This window comes from Protopterus annectens, chromosome 1.part0 (genome assembly GCF_019279795.1).
Source record: "Protopterus annectens isolate FY-2018-M chromosome 1.part0, PAN1.0, whole genome shotgun sequence".
NCBI lineage: Eukaryota > Metazoa > Chordata > Ceratodontiformes > Protopteridae > Protopterus > Protopterus annectens.
Window position 1 is genome coordinate 670,506,148 of NC_056725.1, and position 20,094 is coordinate 670,526,241.

The window sequence follows — 20,094 nt, forward strand, 5'->3', positions numbered from 1 at the left end:
CTGGATAGCCAAAAAGGGCATGAGAGCCTAAAAAACGAGATTAATGAATTACAAAGTAAATACTTAGAGATCCTAAACCATAAAACTATGGTAAATTTAAGGAAAAGTAAAATAAGAAATGACTCCATAAATCCAAAATCAATGCCTACATTAGCCTCTAGGACAAAATGTCTTATTAAATATAATCACATTAACTAATTGTATTCTACTAGTGATAAGAAAAAGGTTACTGAAACAGAAGATATCTTAAGAGTATTTAGAACCCACTTTAATAAAATTAATCAATATAATACAATAATAAACTGACAGGAAATAATTAAAACTTTTATTAGAAAATATAATAAAAACAAGTTGACTGAAGATAAAAAAAAATAACTGATAGACCTATATTAATGTCTGAACTTAAAAATCAAATTAATAAACTAAGGTTTAACAAAGCAGTAATGATGGCATAATACCAAATGTTATAAACTCATGCCTAAAGAAGCTTTAAATATTTTGCTCAAAGCTTTTTTAACAGTTAAAGATTTAATAAAAGTTCCACAATCATGGAAGTACACAGTTATTTCTCTGCTTTTAAAGGTTGATAAGACTCAGCAGATTGCTCTTCTTATAGACAAATTTTTCTTTTAAACATTGATTATAAAATATTTATGGCTATTCATGCCACTAGAATTCAACATTTTCTTCCATATCTGATTAATAATGATCAAACTGGATTCCTAATAAATAGAAATACTTACGATAACCTTAAACGAATATTAACCATAAATGATTACACAAATAATACTAAAGAAAACTTAACATTAATAAGTTTAGACATTAATAGTGCTTTTGACTCAGTCAATTGAAATAAACTTTTTCTTGTTTTTAGAGGAATCTAATTTTTCTAAATATTTTTTACAACGTATAAATCTACTTTATGAAAATTCCTTAGCTTATATGAAAAAAAGTTTGTATATTTTGGAGTCAACATTAATTTCTAAGGGAACTAAGCAAAGTTGCCCATTGTTGCCATTACTGTTTAATTACATTTGCAAATTATAAAAGATCGAAATTAGATATCAAAGGTATATGAATAAATAATAAATTAAATTTAAAGATATTATTGTTTATTGATGAAATTAGTTTGACTTCAAATGATAATAAAGATTCTCCTAAAGCATTTTTTAATGCAATATAATCTTTTCAGAAAAACTCTGAACTTACTTTTAATGAAAATAAAAAAAAATTCCTCTAAACTCCAGCACCTACACTGTGGAAGAAAGATTTTCTAAATTCTTGTGGGAGATAAAAAAAAATAATTATTTAGGGATAACATAACATTAAGAGTATAATAAATGCAAATTACAATAATAGTTTAGCTATTATAAATAATCTAATTAATACATGGAATATTTTTTTTCTATGAAAGAGAGGCTTTCGTTAATTAAAATGATTATTTTACCAAACATTTTATATATAATAAAATCTTTATCTCTCCCTCCTCCCAAAAAATATAAAAGTGTTTAATTCTTTAATACTGAGATTCCTTTAAACCTAGATTAGCATTAAATCACCACATATGTGATTAGTCTTTTGGAGGCATGGATTTGCCAGATTTAGCATTATATTCTTTATCATCCGTTCTAAAAACATTCTCTCTCTCTGTCTCTTGTCAAACAATTATAATGCCAAATGGAAGGAGATACAAGAAAGCATATGGTTAAAATCCAATCATCTGGTATACTTGCATTAAATTATAATAGTAAACAACTTCCTTTGGTTAATAAAAATAATATTCTGGATAACCAAAATCTACTAATTAATTCTATGTATAGTTCCTTGATAATGACTTCCTTCAGAAATTTTGTTTACAAACATCTAGGATATAAAGGCTGGGGTTTTTTACTGTTTCCTATTGCATATACACAAAATATATGTACTTTTAACTTATCTACAATGAATGTATTTAAACAGAGCAATTTGATATATTGGTTTCAGCTGATGGATCTAGAAAAATTGTAAACTGTAGAATATTTAACAACAAAATTTAACTTAATTAAGGAAATGTGGTTAGATATTCAAATTTGTAGATAGTCAATAGAAAATAAATTTAACTTAATGCAATCATTAGTAAAAAAATATTTTTCCTAAGCTTATTAATCTTTTAATCATTCTGATGCATCAGGAAATATTGTGAAAGCACTTTTATCCAGAGTATATAAACTACTTAAAAATTCTACAAAATATCACAATGAAAGTTATTGGGATTATTTCATTTCCATAAACAGTTATTACCCATGTGAAGAAGAAAAAACATATATTATCATCTCCAAAACAAACTACTTTCTCACTCAAATGGAGATTGTTTACTTGGAAATTCATGTGTTAAACTTTCATTACTCCACATAGATCTGAATTAATATATAAAAAAAACAAGTAGGATGTTAGAGATGTAAGAGGAATATTAAAGCAGATTGGCAGCATATGTTTTTGATTGTAAAGTTATTAAACCATTCTGAAATAATATTATTTTTTTACGTTCTCTATTTAATGATAAATTTATTTTAATCAAATAATTAATTTTATTCAACACCCCAATACCTGCTTGTGTAAAGAAAATAAACTACCTGCTTATATGGAGTATTCTAACAATTGCAAGAAAAGTAATCACCATGAATTGGAAAAATGAATTAACACTAACTGTGAAAGAATTTATAAACATTGCAACTGATGTTTGTTATTTAGAACTTCTTACAATCAAGATGAGAACAACCAGAATTACTACTTCTTACACCTGGATGAAACTTAAATAACTGCTAAATAAACAGTCACTAATATGTCAGTAACAAACTTTATTTTATGAATATTTAGAGTTTTAGATATGTAGTAGACACCTTTTGTATATAGTTGGTTTTGTTGTGTTTTGTTTTGTTTTTTTTTTCATCTGTTTACTTGCTTAAGTAACTAATTTCTATATATAGTTTAATTGTTATACTTTGTTATTTAATTGTTAAATCTTAATAAAAAATTGAGAAAATGTTGACATAGTGGCTGTTTAACAATGAACATTACAAATGCACATGAATCTGGGTATTTTTTTTACAGTTCATTCTACATATTTTATACAATGCAGATGGGCTATCAGATTATTATGTTTATAACCCATTTTACAAGCCATATTTCTAACTGTAAAAGCATTCAGTACCTAAACTAACTGTTTCAACACAGAATAAAACATAATATCTTGGAGAAAGTTGAGAAAAACAAAAATCAGCATCCAGGGTAGAAAGAGCAGAAAAAAATAAAGAAGTCTGAAACTTCTCAGAAAATGTATCAGCATATGGTTACAGACATACAAACCATAATTAAGCATTATGAGTCTTACAGGACACTGCATCATATGCATAAAAAAAAAAAAAAAAATATATATATATATATATATATATATATATATATATATATATATATGGCGAGAGAGCGATACTAGAAGTAATTAATATGGTTAATGACTATGCAGAACTCAGTGAAGAATAAGTGAAGAACAAAATTTACATTTAATAGAATATGGGACAAAAGGTGGTGGGGAGTGTGACGCTCATGCCCTGGCCCAGAAATCAAGGAGCCTCAGTCCTCACCACTAACACCAGAGAGGGCATCTCATATATGAGGAAAGGATAACAAATACACACAGTAAAGTGCAATTTCCCTTAAGACCACACAGAGATCACAGTCAGTCCAGGGCTGGTCACTCCCTTGCTCCCCAGGTCCCCAATAAGACTCCCCACTGGCACAGCTATAGGGTCCAGATCTCAGCCTAGCTGGGCAAGCTAAAATCTCCAGCACCCTCTCTGTCCAACCAGTGCTTCGTGTCCCTGACAAGTAGCTGACACACACACTCTTTGAGATAAGAGTTTACACAACCACACATACACTTCTGGGGAAGGCTGGCACAGGTTCTCCAGCTGTGCCCCTTTTACTCAGACTATACGGAAGTAATCACTTGCCACCACCCAGCTAATATTATCAGCTACCCAAAGGCCCTTAAAATGGTGTGCAATTATTACTGTGCAATATTATTATCCAATCAATAGATGTAACTAAACAGTCTCAAGGCTTATTAGAGTGACTTGGTACAATAATCACTATAAATATGCAATGTACTCTAGTGCTTAAATTATCTCTACACAAACCAGCCACAGTTAAAAGGTTTTAAAATATTTAATAATAAATAATCAAAACCAGAAGAAAATACTTTGTACTACACAGTCAGTGCTAGTCAAGATAGTTCAGAGATCACACAGAAATACTTAAAATAAATCAGTAGTACAGTTCTGACATCACAGAAAAACACTTAGTCTAAACTTTCTAATTCCTAGCTATTGCTACAAGAAAACACACTTCTAAAATAACTTACTTACATAAAGCAAGGCAGAGTGCTGTGAGTTGGATAGTCCAGACAAATATGCTTAATAATCTCTGGTTCTCACTGTTTAAATTGAAACTGCAGTTCTGATAAAACATTACATCATTTCATACTTTCCTGGTGTTCCCAGGCTGACAGAAACTGCATTTACATTCTTTTACACTTAGAGCAATAAAGGACATTCCACATGTAAATTCTGGTCATTAACTTTAGCCTTAAAACAATAGGCAGAAAGCCTTCATCTAGCCTTTTTGGCACAACTGTCTACTTCAAAGGATCACCACATGCTTTACTTTGGTCAGTAGAGTGCACTGTTGTCACATTTATTTCCAGTTCCACATGTAACAGTATTTCTTTCATTTAAGAAACAAGCTTGTATTTCAACATTCATATTTACAAATGATAGAATTATCTATAAAATTCTATCTGGCTAGGCTGGCAGCCTTCACATTTATGCCAGTCGTCACAGGGAGAAACACATTTACATCTAAATACAAATAAAGTGTAAGGTGAAAATGATCAGTAATGTTATTGCTAGGCATTCCCAGTTACAATGCAATACTAATAGCATCAAAGTGCATGGACCAGTTTATGTAACAAGTGCTGTTGGCCTTACCAGCAGTCTGGCTGCATGTTCCTGTTTGCGCTTCATATCATTGATGTACCAGGCAACTGCTGTCATAGTGATGATGGCTTCCTCCACAATTTCATACCCTTCGGCATTCTTGTCAAAGTGCTTCGCTAACTCCTAAAAAGAATGCAACACAACATGCCCAGAGAATTAATACATCACAAGGCATCCTTCAGTTTACATGAATGTAGTTCTGGCAGCTAAGAGACAAGAACCAACTATTGACTTCAGTTTACAATTTAGAATACAGAGCTGCACTTACAATTTCTGAAACATGATCTTCATCTGATCGATCAGCCTATGAGTTTTCAGCCATTGTAGGAAAGCCCAGGCAGTTGACAAATTAAATAATTATGCTTCAAGGTGTGTTACGCTTGATAATCAGTGTCACAGCTTTTCAGAGTTTTGAAAAAAATGCCCTTAAAATTCAATATGTTATATTAAGTAACTATGAATGCAGTACTATGAATGTTGTTACTTTTAGGGGCCATTATTTCATATTTAGAACCCCATTAACCTTAGTCTGAATTTTTGCTGTTGAATTCTTTGTTATCAATAACAACATTTAATATTTCGATGGGATGCATTCACCATTTTCAGATTCCTAAATCTTCTAGTTTTATGTCCCTGTCTGTGATAACAAATTATTCCATATCACAATAAATATTATGCAACAAATGTCTAAAAGTAACGGATATTGCAACTAATATGAAACCTTTTGTTTTTATGATAAAAAAACATAAACTGATTTATATCGTTGATTAATAATTTTCAGGTATCAACTACTGTTCTATATTCAGTATTTAAATAATAATTTACTGAATTCCTTGACGTCTACAGCATGCAATATACTTAAAAACATTGCCACTAGTCAGTCGTACACAATGACATGTTGCTCATCAAACCCATCTACTGAAAATAGTTGAATTCAGTGAGGTCATGTGTACTAAATACAATAAGCAGGCAGACCCTTCCAAGGCTACTTCTGATCCATCTATCTAGCCATGCAACCATGCAGCCATTCCACTTTTCATTCATGTATCATTTTTTTTAAGCTGGCTGTTATATTGGCTACTATTTTCACCAATGTCTAACTAGTTTACAACTAAAAAGACCCCATGTCTGGGTCTCACTGCATAAAAGAAACTGTTGGTGAAATCCCCTGGTGGCATTTCCCTGAATAAAGCTAGCAGAGTGTGAAAGCAAAAAACTGCATCTTCGTAGGCCAAACTCAACCTTATCAGTACCTTATATTAATAATGGAAATAAATGACAGTGAAATACTACATAGAAAAGGCTGACATCATGGTCTAATGGATAAGGAATCTAACTTTGGATGAGAAAATTGTAGGCTCAAGTCCTGCCATGGTCATCCAAACAAAATGCAGCAGTTTTCCATCCATGCAAAGCAAAGCTCATCCCTGTCCCTATTCAGATGTAGCTCAGATCAATGAGAATAAAAAAAATTACCAAGGACTCCTCCATGCTACAAATGGCCAGAGGCAGCACCTAAATGCCCAATCCTGCAGCAAAGTCCCCTTTCAATACTCGGTAGTGTGACCCCAGTATGTCCCCAGAAACATTCATTCACAAATGGGAAGTATAGAAATAAAAGTCATGTGAAGGGTAATTTGAACACCTAAAGAGATATCACTAGGTAGGGCAGTTAGCATTTTCACCTATGAACCTAATCCCAGATTCACAGCAATTACAAAAAACAAAACAGGTACAAGTGAACAACAGCCATTCTGAGGATCAGCAGTAAGTTCTCTGCAATATCATATCTTCTACAGTTTGGTTGCTTGATGGATTGTTGTCTCATTACTAATAAAAGTGATCATAAAGTCATATCTAGACTCAGATAACTAAATGAGTTAACTAATAAATAGAATTATTTATTTATTTTATTTTATTTATTTCACATTTGTTAACCGGGTTAGTCCAACTGGGTAAGAAATTACTCATTTTCAGTGGAGACCCGAGGGGAAAAGCCCCGAACAAAACATACAAATACATACAAATAGAGACAAGTTAACAATATAAAGAGCAAACCAAACTTATGGATACAATGAATAAGAAAATAAATGTAATTACAAATTTATCAGCAGTGTTTGCCTACACAGACAGTCACATGGCGCAGAACCAGTACCCATGTGTTAAATAACCTGGAATAGAACACCAACACTGTATATTACTAAACAGTGTCTTCCCATAAAGCATCAAAATATGATGTCCTGGGAAGGCATTATGGACATCACTACATAAAATTGATATACTGAAAACTACAACTGCAAGGACTGCAAATATTTCCAATCACATTTAATTAAGGATGAAACCTAGCTGCTTTTCTCCCACAAAAACACAACCATCATAACAAGAAGAAATGGCCTCATCCACAAGGTAACATTTAACAAGCCACAGTGAGCAGCTGGGAATACTCACTGAAAGAGAAAATCATTTTAAGTTTATGACAAGGCCATGTAGTTAGCATCTGACTCAGTGAACGTGGTCATATCAGGTACTGGCTAAGGTGTGGGTTTTAAAATAGCATTATTACTTGTCCCCTGCCTTGCTCCAAGTCATCAAAAAGGCATACTTTATTCTACAATAATATAGGCTATAGGAATGGAAAACTCACTCTGCAAACTAGATGCTGACTCCACAAGTGATATATTGAGACAAAACCATGTGCCTTTCACCTTCCTTAGCTGGAGGGCTAATAAACTGCAGTCACTCTACATCTAATTCATAAGTCAATGAAATGTTCTAACAGTGAAATAAATGTCTGACCAAGTTCTCAGCAAGGAAAGTACCCACAGTTGTAATGTATACAAAAGAGCAATGAGGAAAAAACATTAATGAAGAATACCACAATCAGCAATGTTTTTTTCCTCAGCAATTTCAGTAGCAGCCATTGATTTTCTTAAGATCCGGTACCCAAAATTTCATACCAGCTAACTCAGTCCAGTATTGGAGGTAGGCTACTGCATCTTCACAATCCTGTTGACATCTGTCCATCAGAGACATGGGGGCCAGACCAGGGTTGAATTTGTGATTTCCCAACCAATGATCAAAGTTTTGTTTGAGTAGTGACAGGGATGAGCTCTGCTTCATGTAGAAGGGGAGCTTATTCCATAGTGGAAATACCCATTGAGATGTATACTGGTTTCTCCAGCATGTTTTATTTATGTCAAAGGCAAAATTCATGTCCTTGGATCTAGTGTTTCTGGTGCTGTTGTTTTGAAAGTTTTGTTTGTAACCTGTAGGAGAATGAGTAGAAAGATATTACCTTAAGGCGACCTGTGCACAACAGGAGATTCACACACTGGATTCTCCTGGTGAGGAACCTTTGAGGGAATTCCAGCTGTTGTAAGTACCTTGTTATCAGTAATCAATCAGAAGACTACCTAACACACCTAACCGCTAACCAGATAACAACCAAAGGGCTGAATCAAAAATTGTACATTTTGCTTGTTAGGTAAACACCTCAACCACCAGTCAACCTCCCACAATTTCCATCATTCCACCTACCATGTCATTGTCAAAATTTCAAAGGTGGATGAGGCAATATTGCCTGTAGGATTTTAACTTCATCTTAATAACTTAGCAGAAAACAAATGATGGTTGTCAGTGTATAATTTACAGCTTTAGATGATGGTAAAATGCATGGTGTACCTGTTCCAAAAGGACTGCTGTTAGCAATTGTATCAGAAGTGCCTTCTCAGCCAAACATGCTATCAGACTGGGGTCATTTACTTTATCAGAGTCCAGGAAGTACCTTATATGGCACTGGAAATAGTTTTCCAGGCCATTAGCTTCTGCATTAAGTAGGTGTTCTGTTACGAATAAATTCCAAATGGATACTCATTTCCTCCAGAGGAGGTTGCTTTTAAATTCAGACATTGTGCCTGTATAGCTCTATGCAGGTAATTTGCTGACCCTTCAGTTCTAGCACTGCTCCAGCAAGACTACAGTTCTGATGTTTTTAGCTCCTTCATTGCTGCACTACTTCACCTCCTTGAACTAGAATTGAGAGGACCTTGGCTGGCTTACACTTTCCTGCATTGGTGCATGCCTGTTCATGAAGCAAGCACAAAAACAAAAGCATGATTATTCTTTCAAAAGTCAAAAGAGGAGAGCTTAAACAACCCTCTTCATTTCTGTCACGAGCACAAGCAACGTGTGTTGCGTGATTTGAAATAGGCACCCTTTACTGCTTAAATTAAAAGATTCCTTTAGCCTTGGTGGGTTACTAAACTACAAGACCATGCACGCACAGAAGTTGTTATGCAAGAAACTGTCCTAAATAAACAGAAGAAAATACCTTTCTCATTCTGAGCAATTACTCTGCCTTCTTTCTGTTAACAAAGGGTTATCTGTGTTTGCTCAGTAATGAGATAAACACATTTCATTTAGCTGAGGCTAATGGAATAAATTATAGATTATCCTGAATTTCAGTGTCCTTAGGGTTAGTCATAATGCTTGTTCTGTTGTGGGCCCAGCCCACTGCATTGCGGCATTGTGACCTTTGCCCTGACTTAAGAATTTATATGATGCGGCAAATCTATTTGGTCTATTATACTGAGCTGAGTGGACTTCAGTTAGTTCATCACTAATGTAATGCTCTATATGTGTTTCCAGTTCTCTAAGAACAGGCCAGATACCTTAATACTCATTAATTATAAATCTTTAAAGACAAATAACATTAAGTACTACATGTCAGATTATGTATAAAGATATAAAAAGTTTAAATGATTCCAGATCGATTTTTACAATTAAAAGATAATGATACGGTTGAATATATAAACTGAATATATTTAAATGATGGCTGTAAGGTGACAGCTCTTAATTGAGTTGTTTGCATAAACGGTTCATCTGGAATATGACTCTTTAATTGCTTCAACCAGTAAAAAAAACATACATCTTTGCAGACCACAACCAGTATCATCACTGTTATCTTAGTAAGAGAACACTGCCAACTACTGGAAAAGTTAAATAGCTATCAAACACCCAAATATCTACACTTTTTTTAGCCTTGCTCACCTATAAGTTACTAATTCAAAACTCCCTCCCCCTTCACTAATAGACTGACCGGCTGCATATTAGTGTATAGCCTGTTAGTGTCATATGCTGTTACCTCTCTTTAATCCCACAAACCAGACTCTACTGCACCAATTGCAACTTCTCTGTCATGGTTCCATAAACCTGAGAATTACTACTGGCTCAATTCAAAGAACTTAACTGCTACCCAAAATTTAGATCTGGCCTCAAAAATTACCTTGTATGTGCCTCCCACACCATGGAACTACTTAATCCATCAAAATTCTTCATCTTTTTATCTATTTTATCCCTAAACCTTCCTTCTAAATCTCTTGATATTGGCTGAAAAGCATTCATTAGCGCCAGTATTCCACCCACCCACCCACCCACCCACCCAACAAATGAATAAATAAATAACTAAATAGATAAAATTTGTACCTTTGAGTTAATTCCCACTGTACCCAGATATGTTATTCTTTAAATAAAAAAAAAAAATGCGTTAGAGGTCATAACTAGTCGATTTTGTGGGAGTTGCTGGGTTGCTTTATGAACTGTCTGATAGCTGCATAAGGCAGTTCAAAGTATATAGAAATGGTTTTAGCATCCTGGTAACATGTTTCCATTAAGCTATGCAACACTGAAAGTGAAGTAAAAGACTAGGAGCATACAAATAAATTTCTTCCCACTGTGCATTACAGTTTGGATATGAATAGTGAAAAAATACCATGTTCACTTATCGATATTAGATTTGTAAGATGGGAGAGCTGAGGCCTACTTAAATAACAGAAGAATGATGCACTAATACTTTGTGGATATCCTGCTCACAGTTTTAACAACATTTTTGTAGATTTGAGTGCCAAGGGTTGAATAAATTTCAATGGTGAACAGAGTGTGGTAATTAGAGAACCAGGATAAAGACAGCAAGACAGGATAGTTTTAAATCTGCTAGTTTACATTCATGTGCAAGAGCTAGTTAGGAACAATAATTAATTAAGGAATTATATTGTGATAATTAGCACATAATGTGGTTTTGACATCATGTGTCTGTTACCTAAACATCTTATTACAGTTTTTTCCTCAAGGGCACAGTGCTCTTCGGATGTTGCTGGAAGGCAGGCAATGAATGCAAGTAAATGTGTCTTGCATGTATTAAAAGTATAACCACCTTTAAACTGAATGAACAGCTTAATAAAAAAGTAAGGAAAAAAGACTGAAGAATTAGCATCCAAAACAATGGAGAGAGTTTCCCCCGGATTCACGAAACCTCCGTGTAAGACTAAATAAGTCTTACTCAGAAACTGCAGTAGAACGGTCTGATGTCAGCGTGCCAAGCATATTCATGAGGACACTCTGACTCCACTCCAAGTCTGACACGGACCATGCAGGAAGGCAGGGGGCGTGTCTGACTGCCGAGCAGTCCTAAGGTCCACGCCCCTGCAAGTGTTTGAATTGTGAAATGTCAACACACATGAGCGAGTCCGCTCAAATGTCAACATACCCAACACTACACTCCCTCACATGGTAAACCCCTAGTAGAGTTATAAAATGTAAAATATAATTTTTTTTCTAATTCCCGATATAGCTGCCCATATTTGAGCGTGTTTGCGCGGATGTGCCCATAGCTTAGCTAGAGTTAGCAATGTCGACACTGAAGAGCATAATGACAAATGTTTATGCAAATCAATCCAAATAGCAATAGCGTAGTGGTAGAGCCTTCGCACAAAGAAGAGGCATTCACGGTTCAAATCCCACCCCTCCCTTCTCTATTTTATGTTTTAAATTAGCATATGAAATAATTCCTGACATATATATGACTAAAATATTACTAAAAAGCATTGAAATGGCCTATGTATCAGTGAACAAAATGTATATATAGAAATGTAAGAAGGATCTTGACATATAAATGCCCGTAGCTAAGCAGCACTTTACCCAGTTCAGTCTAGTTGCCCACAGCTAAGCAGCGCTTTACCCAGCGCAATCTAGTTGCCCACAGCCAAGCAGCACTTTACCCAGCGCAATCTAGTTGCCCACAGCTAAGCAGCACTTTACCCAGTGCAATAAGTTTGCACGGAGCTGTGCACCGCGCTAACCAGCGTACAGTAGGGCAACATGGAGCAACGTCGGGCAATGTTGGGCAACATCGGGCAGCGTGGAGCAACGTTGAGCAAAGTTGCCTAAACACAGCCACACCCCCTAGCCTGTCTGGACAGTAGTAAAATAAAATGCAATGACAAGTTTCAAACCCGGGACACTGTGCACCATAATCAAAGTACTGAACCACTAAGCCATGACAGCTTAGAATAAACATCCACTGTTAACATACATATACTTATAAATGGTAGATTAACCATTGCTAAGCAGGTCTGCAGTCAGCCGAGAATGTTCAAAAATGGCCAATCGAAAAAACGTGTGGGGAAATGCGGCATATTTAAGCTCCATAGGCAGAAATACTCGCCATAACTGATTGTAGCTCCCATCTGCAGTTAGAATGTCTGGTGCTGGAGAGAGTACCCACTTTCGAGCGCAACGCTGGGGCATCGAGGAGTCAAAATACATGGTTTGGCTCCTAGTCCATCATCATGAGTCTCGACTCCTGCAAGGCCAGTTCCAAGGGACGGAGTATAAGGCAGAGGCTTGGAACCGGTTGGCTCATGAACTCACCAGTGCCACAGGCATCCCACGGACTGGTGAGCAGGTCTGTCACCACCATGCAGACCTGAAGAGATGGAAGCAGGGCCTACTGATCCAATGGATCCAGGAGGCCCATCATATGCAAGATGCCCCACTACTGAGTAGGTAGCCATGGAATGCAGTATGTAAGACATGCTAATATAGTCTAAATAATGGATTGGTATGTCTCAGTATCCCTTCATTTACTTCACAGCTGCAGGTGTCCGTGCTCTGAATCAGGAAGCCTATGCAGATAGGCTGCTAAGGCTGCACCACCAGGCAGGTTAGTAATTATTCTGCATGTATTGTTGTATAATATATGTGAGAGAGCATGAAAAAAGTGTTGTAGCCCAATAATATAGCTATAAAATGCCCTGAATAAATTCTCTGCATGTACTGTTATATAGCATAAGTCAGAGAGCCAGAAATAGAGTGTAGTAATCCATTAATAAAGGTGAAATAAGTTGGGAATACTATCTCTGCATGTACTGTCATATAAAATAAGTGAGCGATCCTGAAAAAGAGTGTTGTAACCTATCAATAAAGGCATAATATGTCCTGAATAGGTCTTCCGTATGCACTGTAATATTAAATAAAGGAGAGAGCCTGTAGAAAAGAGTGTTTAATGTAATTAATAACGGTATAATAATTGGAGTGTGTCTGTGTCACTTACTTTGAAATGTTGTTGTACCCTTGCATTAAATAAATAGTACTGTTATATAAAGTGCTGTCAACCCACAGTTGTGCAGTCCCATATAAAGTGGATGAAGGAAGTGCCAGTAGCTGTGAAGCATATAACAGTCCTCAGCAGTCAGTAAATGGCTGTCATGCATATGTAAATCTGGCACACGAGTAGCTTGTCAAGGTGTTCCCCAGAAATGTGAGTGTGCTACATGAAATGTAGGGTTCTGTAGAAATAGAAATTTAACTGATAAAGTCACGTGAACACATCCAGATATGTAGATACATAAATATAAAAATAAAATATAAATATGTTGCAGTAACATCTGCATCTTGGACAGTTAGTATGTCAGATATAGGTCAGGTATATAATGAACTAGCCAAACCCATTACACAATCTAATGCATGTTGCCTAGTGTAATAATACATGTAGGGGATATACACCTGCAGTCAATAGGAATGCAGTGTAGAGTAAAAGTACTAATAAGATGTTAATGGAGGTTTCTTTTTACACCCTACTCCTTGTGCATAAACAATGCAATTCCACACCTCAATGGGTATGTCTAATCTCAAAACATTTGTTGGGACATATGTCCTATTGTTCTATAAAAATCTGCTTTTTCTTTGATGCATGTGCCCTGTTCAAACACCACAATCTTGGTGGCCTGTTGCCACCAATCATCCCTGCATGCTGTTGTAATGTCCACTGTCGTTCAATATATGCATGGGTTATGCATGCTGTTCAACTGCTGTAACCCTGGTGTGTTGGGTTAATGGGAATATTACTGCATGCTGTTACAACTAATTTGGAATGCTGTTGTCTATGTTGTAATTAAACACACCTAATCACAGAACGTATGGGAAGGTTGGTCCCAGCGGACCCAGCGGACCCACCTGTCCCTCCTCAGCTGGCAATTGCACCTGGAACCAGCATGTCTGGTGCCCAGCCCAGGCTACCCTCCTCCGTTGACACTGTGCCACCTTCAGGTGGAAGCACTCCAGGGGATGGGGCTCATCCCCCCCTGCAAGCGTGGGCGGAGAAGGTCCACCTGTCACCCTTCGAAGGGTCCGGGTTGTGGTGCATAGGGAGATCCAGTGTTTAGTCGCTGATCCCCTATGCCAGCTCGAGGCGAGAGTGGCATGACTCATGGGTGAGCTTGCCCCGCCTATGCAGCCCCCAGCACAGCCACCCTTGGGTCTGTGAAGGTTCAGTGGTGACTGCCCATGGGTGGGGATCTCAGTCCCACTGTTACCATCTGTGGGCTCATGGGCTTGCGATTTCCAAACATCCGTCCCCGTCAATTGTGTTCACCCACCCCATGTGTCATACTCCGCCCCTGTATGCATCTTGTTTGTCTTGTCTAACTCCCCAACCTACCTCCCCAAATATACCTACTTCCTCTACCTCACATTCCACTCTCACCTGTAAAAAAAAAAAAAAAAAGGGCAATCTGTATCCACAAAAAAAGTACGCCCCATATATAGCTGCCCATTCCACACACATGTCTGCTGGACATGTAAACTGATAATTAGAACTGGCAGTACAACATACTTTGTTGTCCTCACCCCTCTCTCAGGGTTGGAAGGTTTCAAATTTCACTCCAAATGTGTAACATATGCACAGCTGTTGCTGGTAAAGAAATGGGCAGCTATAGACCTTCCCTACAACCGTCCTGCACATCCCGATCTGGTTTCCCTACTGTCTTTCCCTCTTTGTGCCCCCTTTTTTACCACTTTCCTATCTCCCCATTTTCTTTTCTTTAAAAGAAATTAGCACGGGGGTTAGTGGGAGTAAGAACTTTTAAGCAGTAGTTAGCGGGTTTGAGCGAGTGTGCGCATGTGTGTGCTTAGCTAAGTATTGCTAAGCGTCGCGCAAACCCATGCAAACCCCCTTACAACTGCTTAAAAGTGCCTTAATCACTCTGTATGTCAGGGCCCTTGTTCTGTTCAGCAGCAAAATAAAACACCTCTGTCAGTCTGAAACCCCAGACCTTGGACACACTTGACTGCATGAAGTACCACTAAGCCACAGCAGATATACAATAACTTGGTGCTGAAATAAATATATCATGCAAAACAATGAGTGAATGTAAAGGAAAAATAGGAAGGCCATAACACAAAGCTTGTTCTGTGGATCTTTACCAGCAATTGTTGTGGAATTACATTACATGACTGTGATAAGAGAAGCAGCCATTCTAGCAGCAAATAATGTTATTGAGGCACTTTACAACCCCCACACAGTATCATAGCAGGGCAAACACTGGCATATCTGAGTAGGGCAGAGGCCATACTTCCTGATTGTGAAACATATTTTAGCTGTGTCCCTCTGAATCCCTCTGAAAAGTACTGACATTAGTCAGAGAGGTGTTTATTACACAATGAATAATCACAATAATAACAGTAGACACCGCTTGTACTTCATAAAAGGAGTACAAATCCACATGCACTGCTTCACTCAAGTCTACACTTACTGTCTCTATTAGTTGGAAGGTGTACCTCACTTTTAACTACTTATCCCTGACTCCAAACAAATATGTATCTGAGTGTTTCATAGGCCTGGCAGAGGCACAAACACACAGACATATCAGCTCATCTGCTGTTACACACTCTGCAAACAGCTTTGTGTGGACTTCCACAAGCATACCCTTATGTAGGAGTGCAACACAAAAATACCAAAGGATCTAGCCATGTGCTGGTAGCAACTGACTATAACAATGCCATTGTACCAGTGCTGAAAACACCTGTGGGTTGCACAGACAAAGAATAACAGGCTAACATCTGTCTACCATCTGGATAGGTTTACAGTTGGGACCTATGCAGACAGACCACCTGCCTTGATAAACCAACAGGTACACATCAATCCATTAAGTCCAGTAAGATAACACTCACACAATAAGACGTAATGCTCTCTGTATGTCTGCATCCCCCCCCCCATATTTTAAATATACATGTGTTTAGGGTCAACCAAGGATGTAGGTAGGCATACTCAGTAGTGGAATTGTCCAGTTTACCTGAGACTCCTGTGCTAATGTCAACAATAAAAAGTACACAAACCCTGCAGAAGTAAGTACATCAATATGCACAGTATAACAGTCCACAAACAGTTCATGTGTCAAACGAATACTTCTCAATAACTACTTTTGTATGGCAGTCAATTACATAAGTAGAAATTAAACTACATACTCACATATATCTTGTGTAAGCATTTGTAGACGTGACTTAAACACTACACTGATAGCTCTGTACTGGAAGTGGCAACAGTCAGGTCTGAGTACAACATGTACATCACTGTCTACACCTCTAGCTTCAGATATAAGAAGTATACCAACCTTCTGACTTAAACAACAGTGTCCACAGGAAACAAGCATGGGCCTCACTCTGGAAATCTGAAAGGGCTACGCCTACAAAACCTAGCATTTTATAGCACTGGGTTGCTATGACAGCGAGTACTGCAATTACCACACAGCAGGCTGTATGCATTTACCAAATGCTGTGCACCAATTGGTGCAGAGGTCATCACATGCACATGTGCTGATACCTATAAAAGCAGACTGTACTTGCTATCCCCACATGCAATCATTACATTGCACCTGATACAGCTACACAGAACTTGTGTCTGAGTAAATAGGAGTTATTACTTAATAACACAAAAGTTTAATTGAGTAAGGATACTCTAGTGAATCATCCACCAAATATATTAATTAAGTAAAAAAAAGTCTTAATTAATAAGAAAGGGAATTAAGTTGAAGCTATCTCTACTTAGGCAACACCAAAAAAAAAATTGTCCAAAAAAAAAAAAAAACAGACGGGCCTGAAAGTGACAAACAGGTATGTGACAGAAATGTGATTACCGGCAAGTAGTAGATGTTTATGAAGAGTACTGTAAATACTTTGAAACATGCATATGTGGCAGCAGTAGGTATGTATGCACTGATGCCATGCACGACTACTGCTATGGACAAATTAGTGTGTAGCTGTGTGCAGTGGGACATAACTGTGACATGTAGCTCAGCATTTAATGTCAAACATCCAATCATGTCATCTATGTTCTGTACAGTACTGTGTATAATGGGTGTCTGGGGGAGTAGTGCAAACAGCTATATAAACATGGATGCGTTTCTCCCTGGGCCTCCGCTGAAAACAGGATCTGTGGAACCTAGTCAGACTTTCCCGGTCAACAAATGTTAAATAAAAAAAAATAAAAAAAAAATGTGACAGAGTAACACATGCATGATAGTCATATAATGTGTAGCTTAGCATTGGCAACTGCTGTACCAGGCTAGTATAGTAATGTAGCATTAGCAGCTATAAATACTCCCTGTAATATTACTGCCATGCACACATGTGACAACTGTTCATGTTGTAGCAAGGCAAAACAGGTCATCCGTGAGGTCTACAAACGTACAACAGTGTGTACCTTGTATGTGTATGGCACACACATATGTAGAGATAGTTATGTGTCAGATATATTAGCATCTTAACATGTGCATAGAGCAAGGTACATACTGCAACTCTTTGTGAAGGGTGGACATATATATGTTGGTGAAGGTTGTTATGTGCATATTTTCATGTAAGTTGTAGTGTGTGGCAAACAAGACAGCATACAGTGCTGGTATATGACATGTGGTGTTTAAACGCTGTGGGTATGATTTGCTAAGTTTATAGTCTTCCAGACAGGAAGTCCTGCTAAAGATACATGGCCTGAGAATACCCTCAATGCATTCTGCACAAGACTGTGCAAAATTGTTACATAATTGTATCCCTCTCAACCCTTTCATAACTGATATCCCCACCATGAAAGGTGGACTGTATATGTGCCTACATGTAAATCTATATGTACACCAATGGATGTTTATATGTACGCTCAAGCTCAATGTTGTAAATGTATTGCCATCCCTTTTGTTAAAAACCCTGTACCCATTAACTACCACATAGGTGGTAGTCTACTCAACATCAAAACTGTGATGAGACCACGGGACACAGGTGGACAGTAGTGTCCCTTTTGATAATCACAGTGCCACACTAGTCATGTAAACTGTGTACGGTCCACATGTCATCACAAAAGGTGTGTCATACATGGAATGAGAGGTCAGTGTTCCACTGTACTCATCAGTCATATCACCCATCATAGAGTACAATGGGCATTTTGGTATGTACCTCAGAAGACATCTACAGCAACTGTAGACGCCAGGCACAAACACCACAAAGAGTATTACCAGATTCAAACAGATGCCCTATGCAGACTGTCTTAAAAACCACAGCTACACTGTGTCGCATACAGCACACCCAGAACCAACCTCTGCCTAACATACAAAGCTATGCCAAACCCACAGGTATTAGACATGCTCCATGTCAACAGATCAAAATCCCTACAAGCTACACACTGTACTGATCTAAACCTTGTAACATCAAAAAGCAGAACATGCTGGAGTGGTACATGCTCATCTCAGACACATACCACACCCTGGAACTAACTACCTATCAATAGCAAAGAATGGTCCTCATTAGCAGTCGTCATGAATAATCATGATGAATGGATGTGACATAGGAAATACAACCTGGGAATCACCTCTGTGGCTCTGCATGACAGGGGCACATGAAATTAAATTACATGGGTGTTGAAGGGCAGGGTACCGTATGGCTAGGCTTCTATAGGCCCTACGCCTAATAGCCTATGAGCTATCTATGACCTGATACACACATGCATGTACATGTTGCATTAATTGCTATGTGAGGTTGACTGAGTGTGATGGTGAATGTGTAGGTGAATGTGTCAACGTTGTGTATATGTGTGATAGCCTAATGGGTAAATTTTTATATCATGGCATGTAGTGTTCTAGCTGTGATCCCCGCAAAAGATATGTATGCTATTGCTAGGCAGCAAAACAGTATGGTATACAGTGTGACATAGTCCCATGGTGTTGACTGGAGTGTGCCATTGTAGGCTAAAGCGGTACATGTATGCTCATTGACTGTTAACACTAGTGAATACAAATCCTGTATGTACTGTAGTACTACCTGAAGCTGTAGGCATAAACAGCACAGTATGGTGTATATCCACATTGCTTTGAAACACTGGTTTGTTTGTTACCTGTAGTCCACACACATTACATACCTCAGGCAGAAGGTTTTGTAAGTGCTGACACACAGTACTGTATGGTACACAGGTAAAGCTCATCTGGGTTGCCATACCTTTGTGTCTTGTAGGTATGTGTGATGTGTGTGTGGGTATGCCTGTAACATGGCCTGGGTGGTATGTGTGTTACAGGATATAAGTGCATATCTAGCAACATGTATAGTGTAGTACAGCAGTATGCCACCTATATTGATGAATGTACACATATGTTACTTAGGGGGTTGCTATCAACAAGTAGTGTGGTGTACTGGTAGTACTGTAACTGTACTTTACAATCATTTCAATGGATGACAAATTTCTGTATGGATTAGCTTCATATATACCTCCTGTGGCTAGGTGGTGCATTGAGTCACATACAGTGTGCCATGTGCTGTTGTATAGTCTTACATACTGGTTTCATTTTGTTACTGTGCAGAACATGGTTTAATATATAGAACGTGCCAGGCACTGTCAGGCAGTTGTGGGCTGAGCACTGATGTGTGGGATTAAAAGTTTGTATCTACTGACAGCCAATAGGTTGCTATATAT

At 37.4% G+C, this 20,094-nt stretch overlaps 1 protein-coding gene across 3 annotated transcripts in view; it reads right to left on the bottom strand.

Moving 5' to 3' along the window:
- PLEKHG2 (pleckstrin homology and RhoGEF domain containing G2) overlaps nt 1–20,094 on the bottom strand; it is a 1,701,404-nt gene that overhangs the window by 336,592 nt on the left and 1,344,718 nt on the right. For all 3 annotated transcript variants that reach the window (XM_044062076.1, XM_044062085.1, XM_044062066.1), the window contains exon 8: nt 5,025–5,156. In XM_044062076.1, coding sequence (XP_043918011.1) covers nt 5,025–5,156 — 132 coding nt within the window. The remainder of the gene's footprint in view (nt 1–5,024; nt 5,157–20,094) is intronic.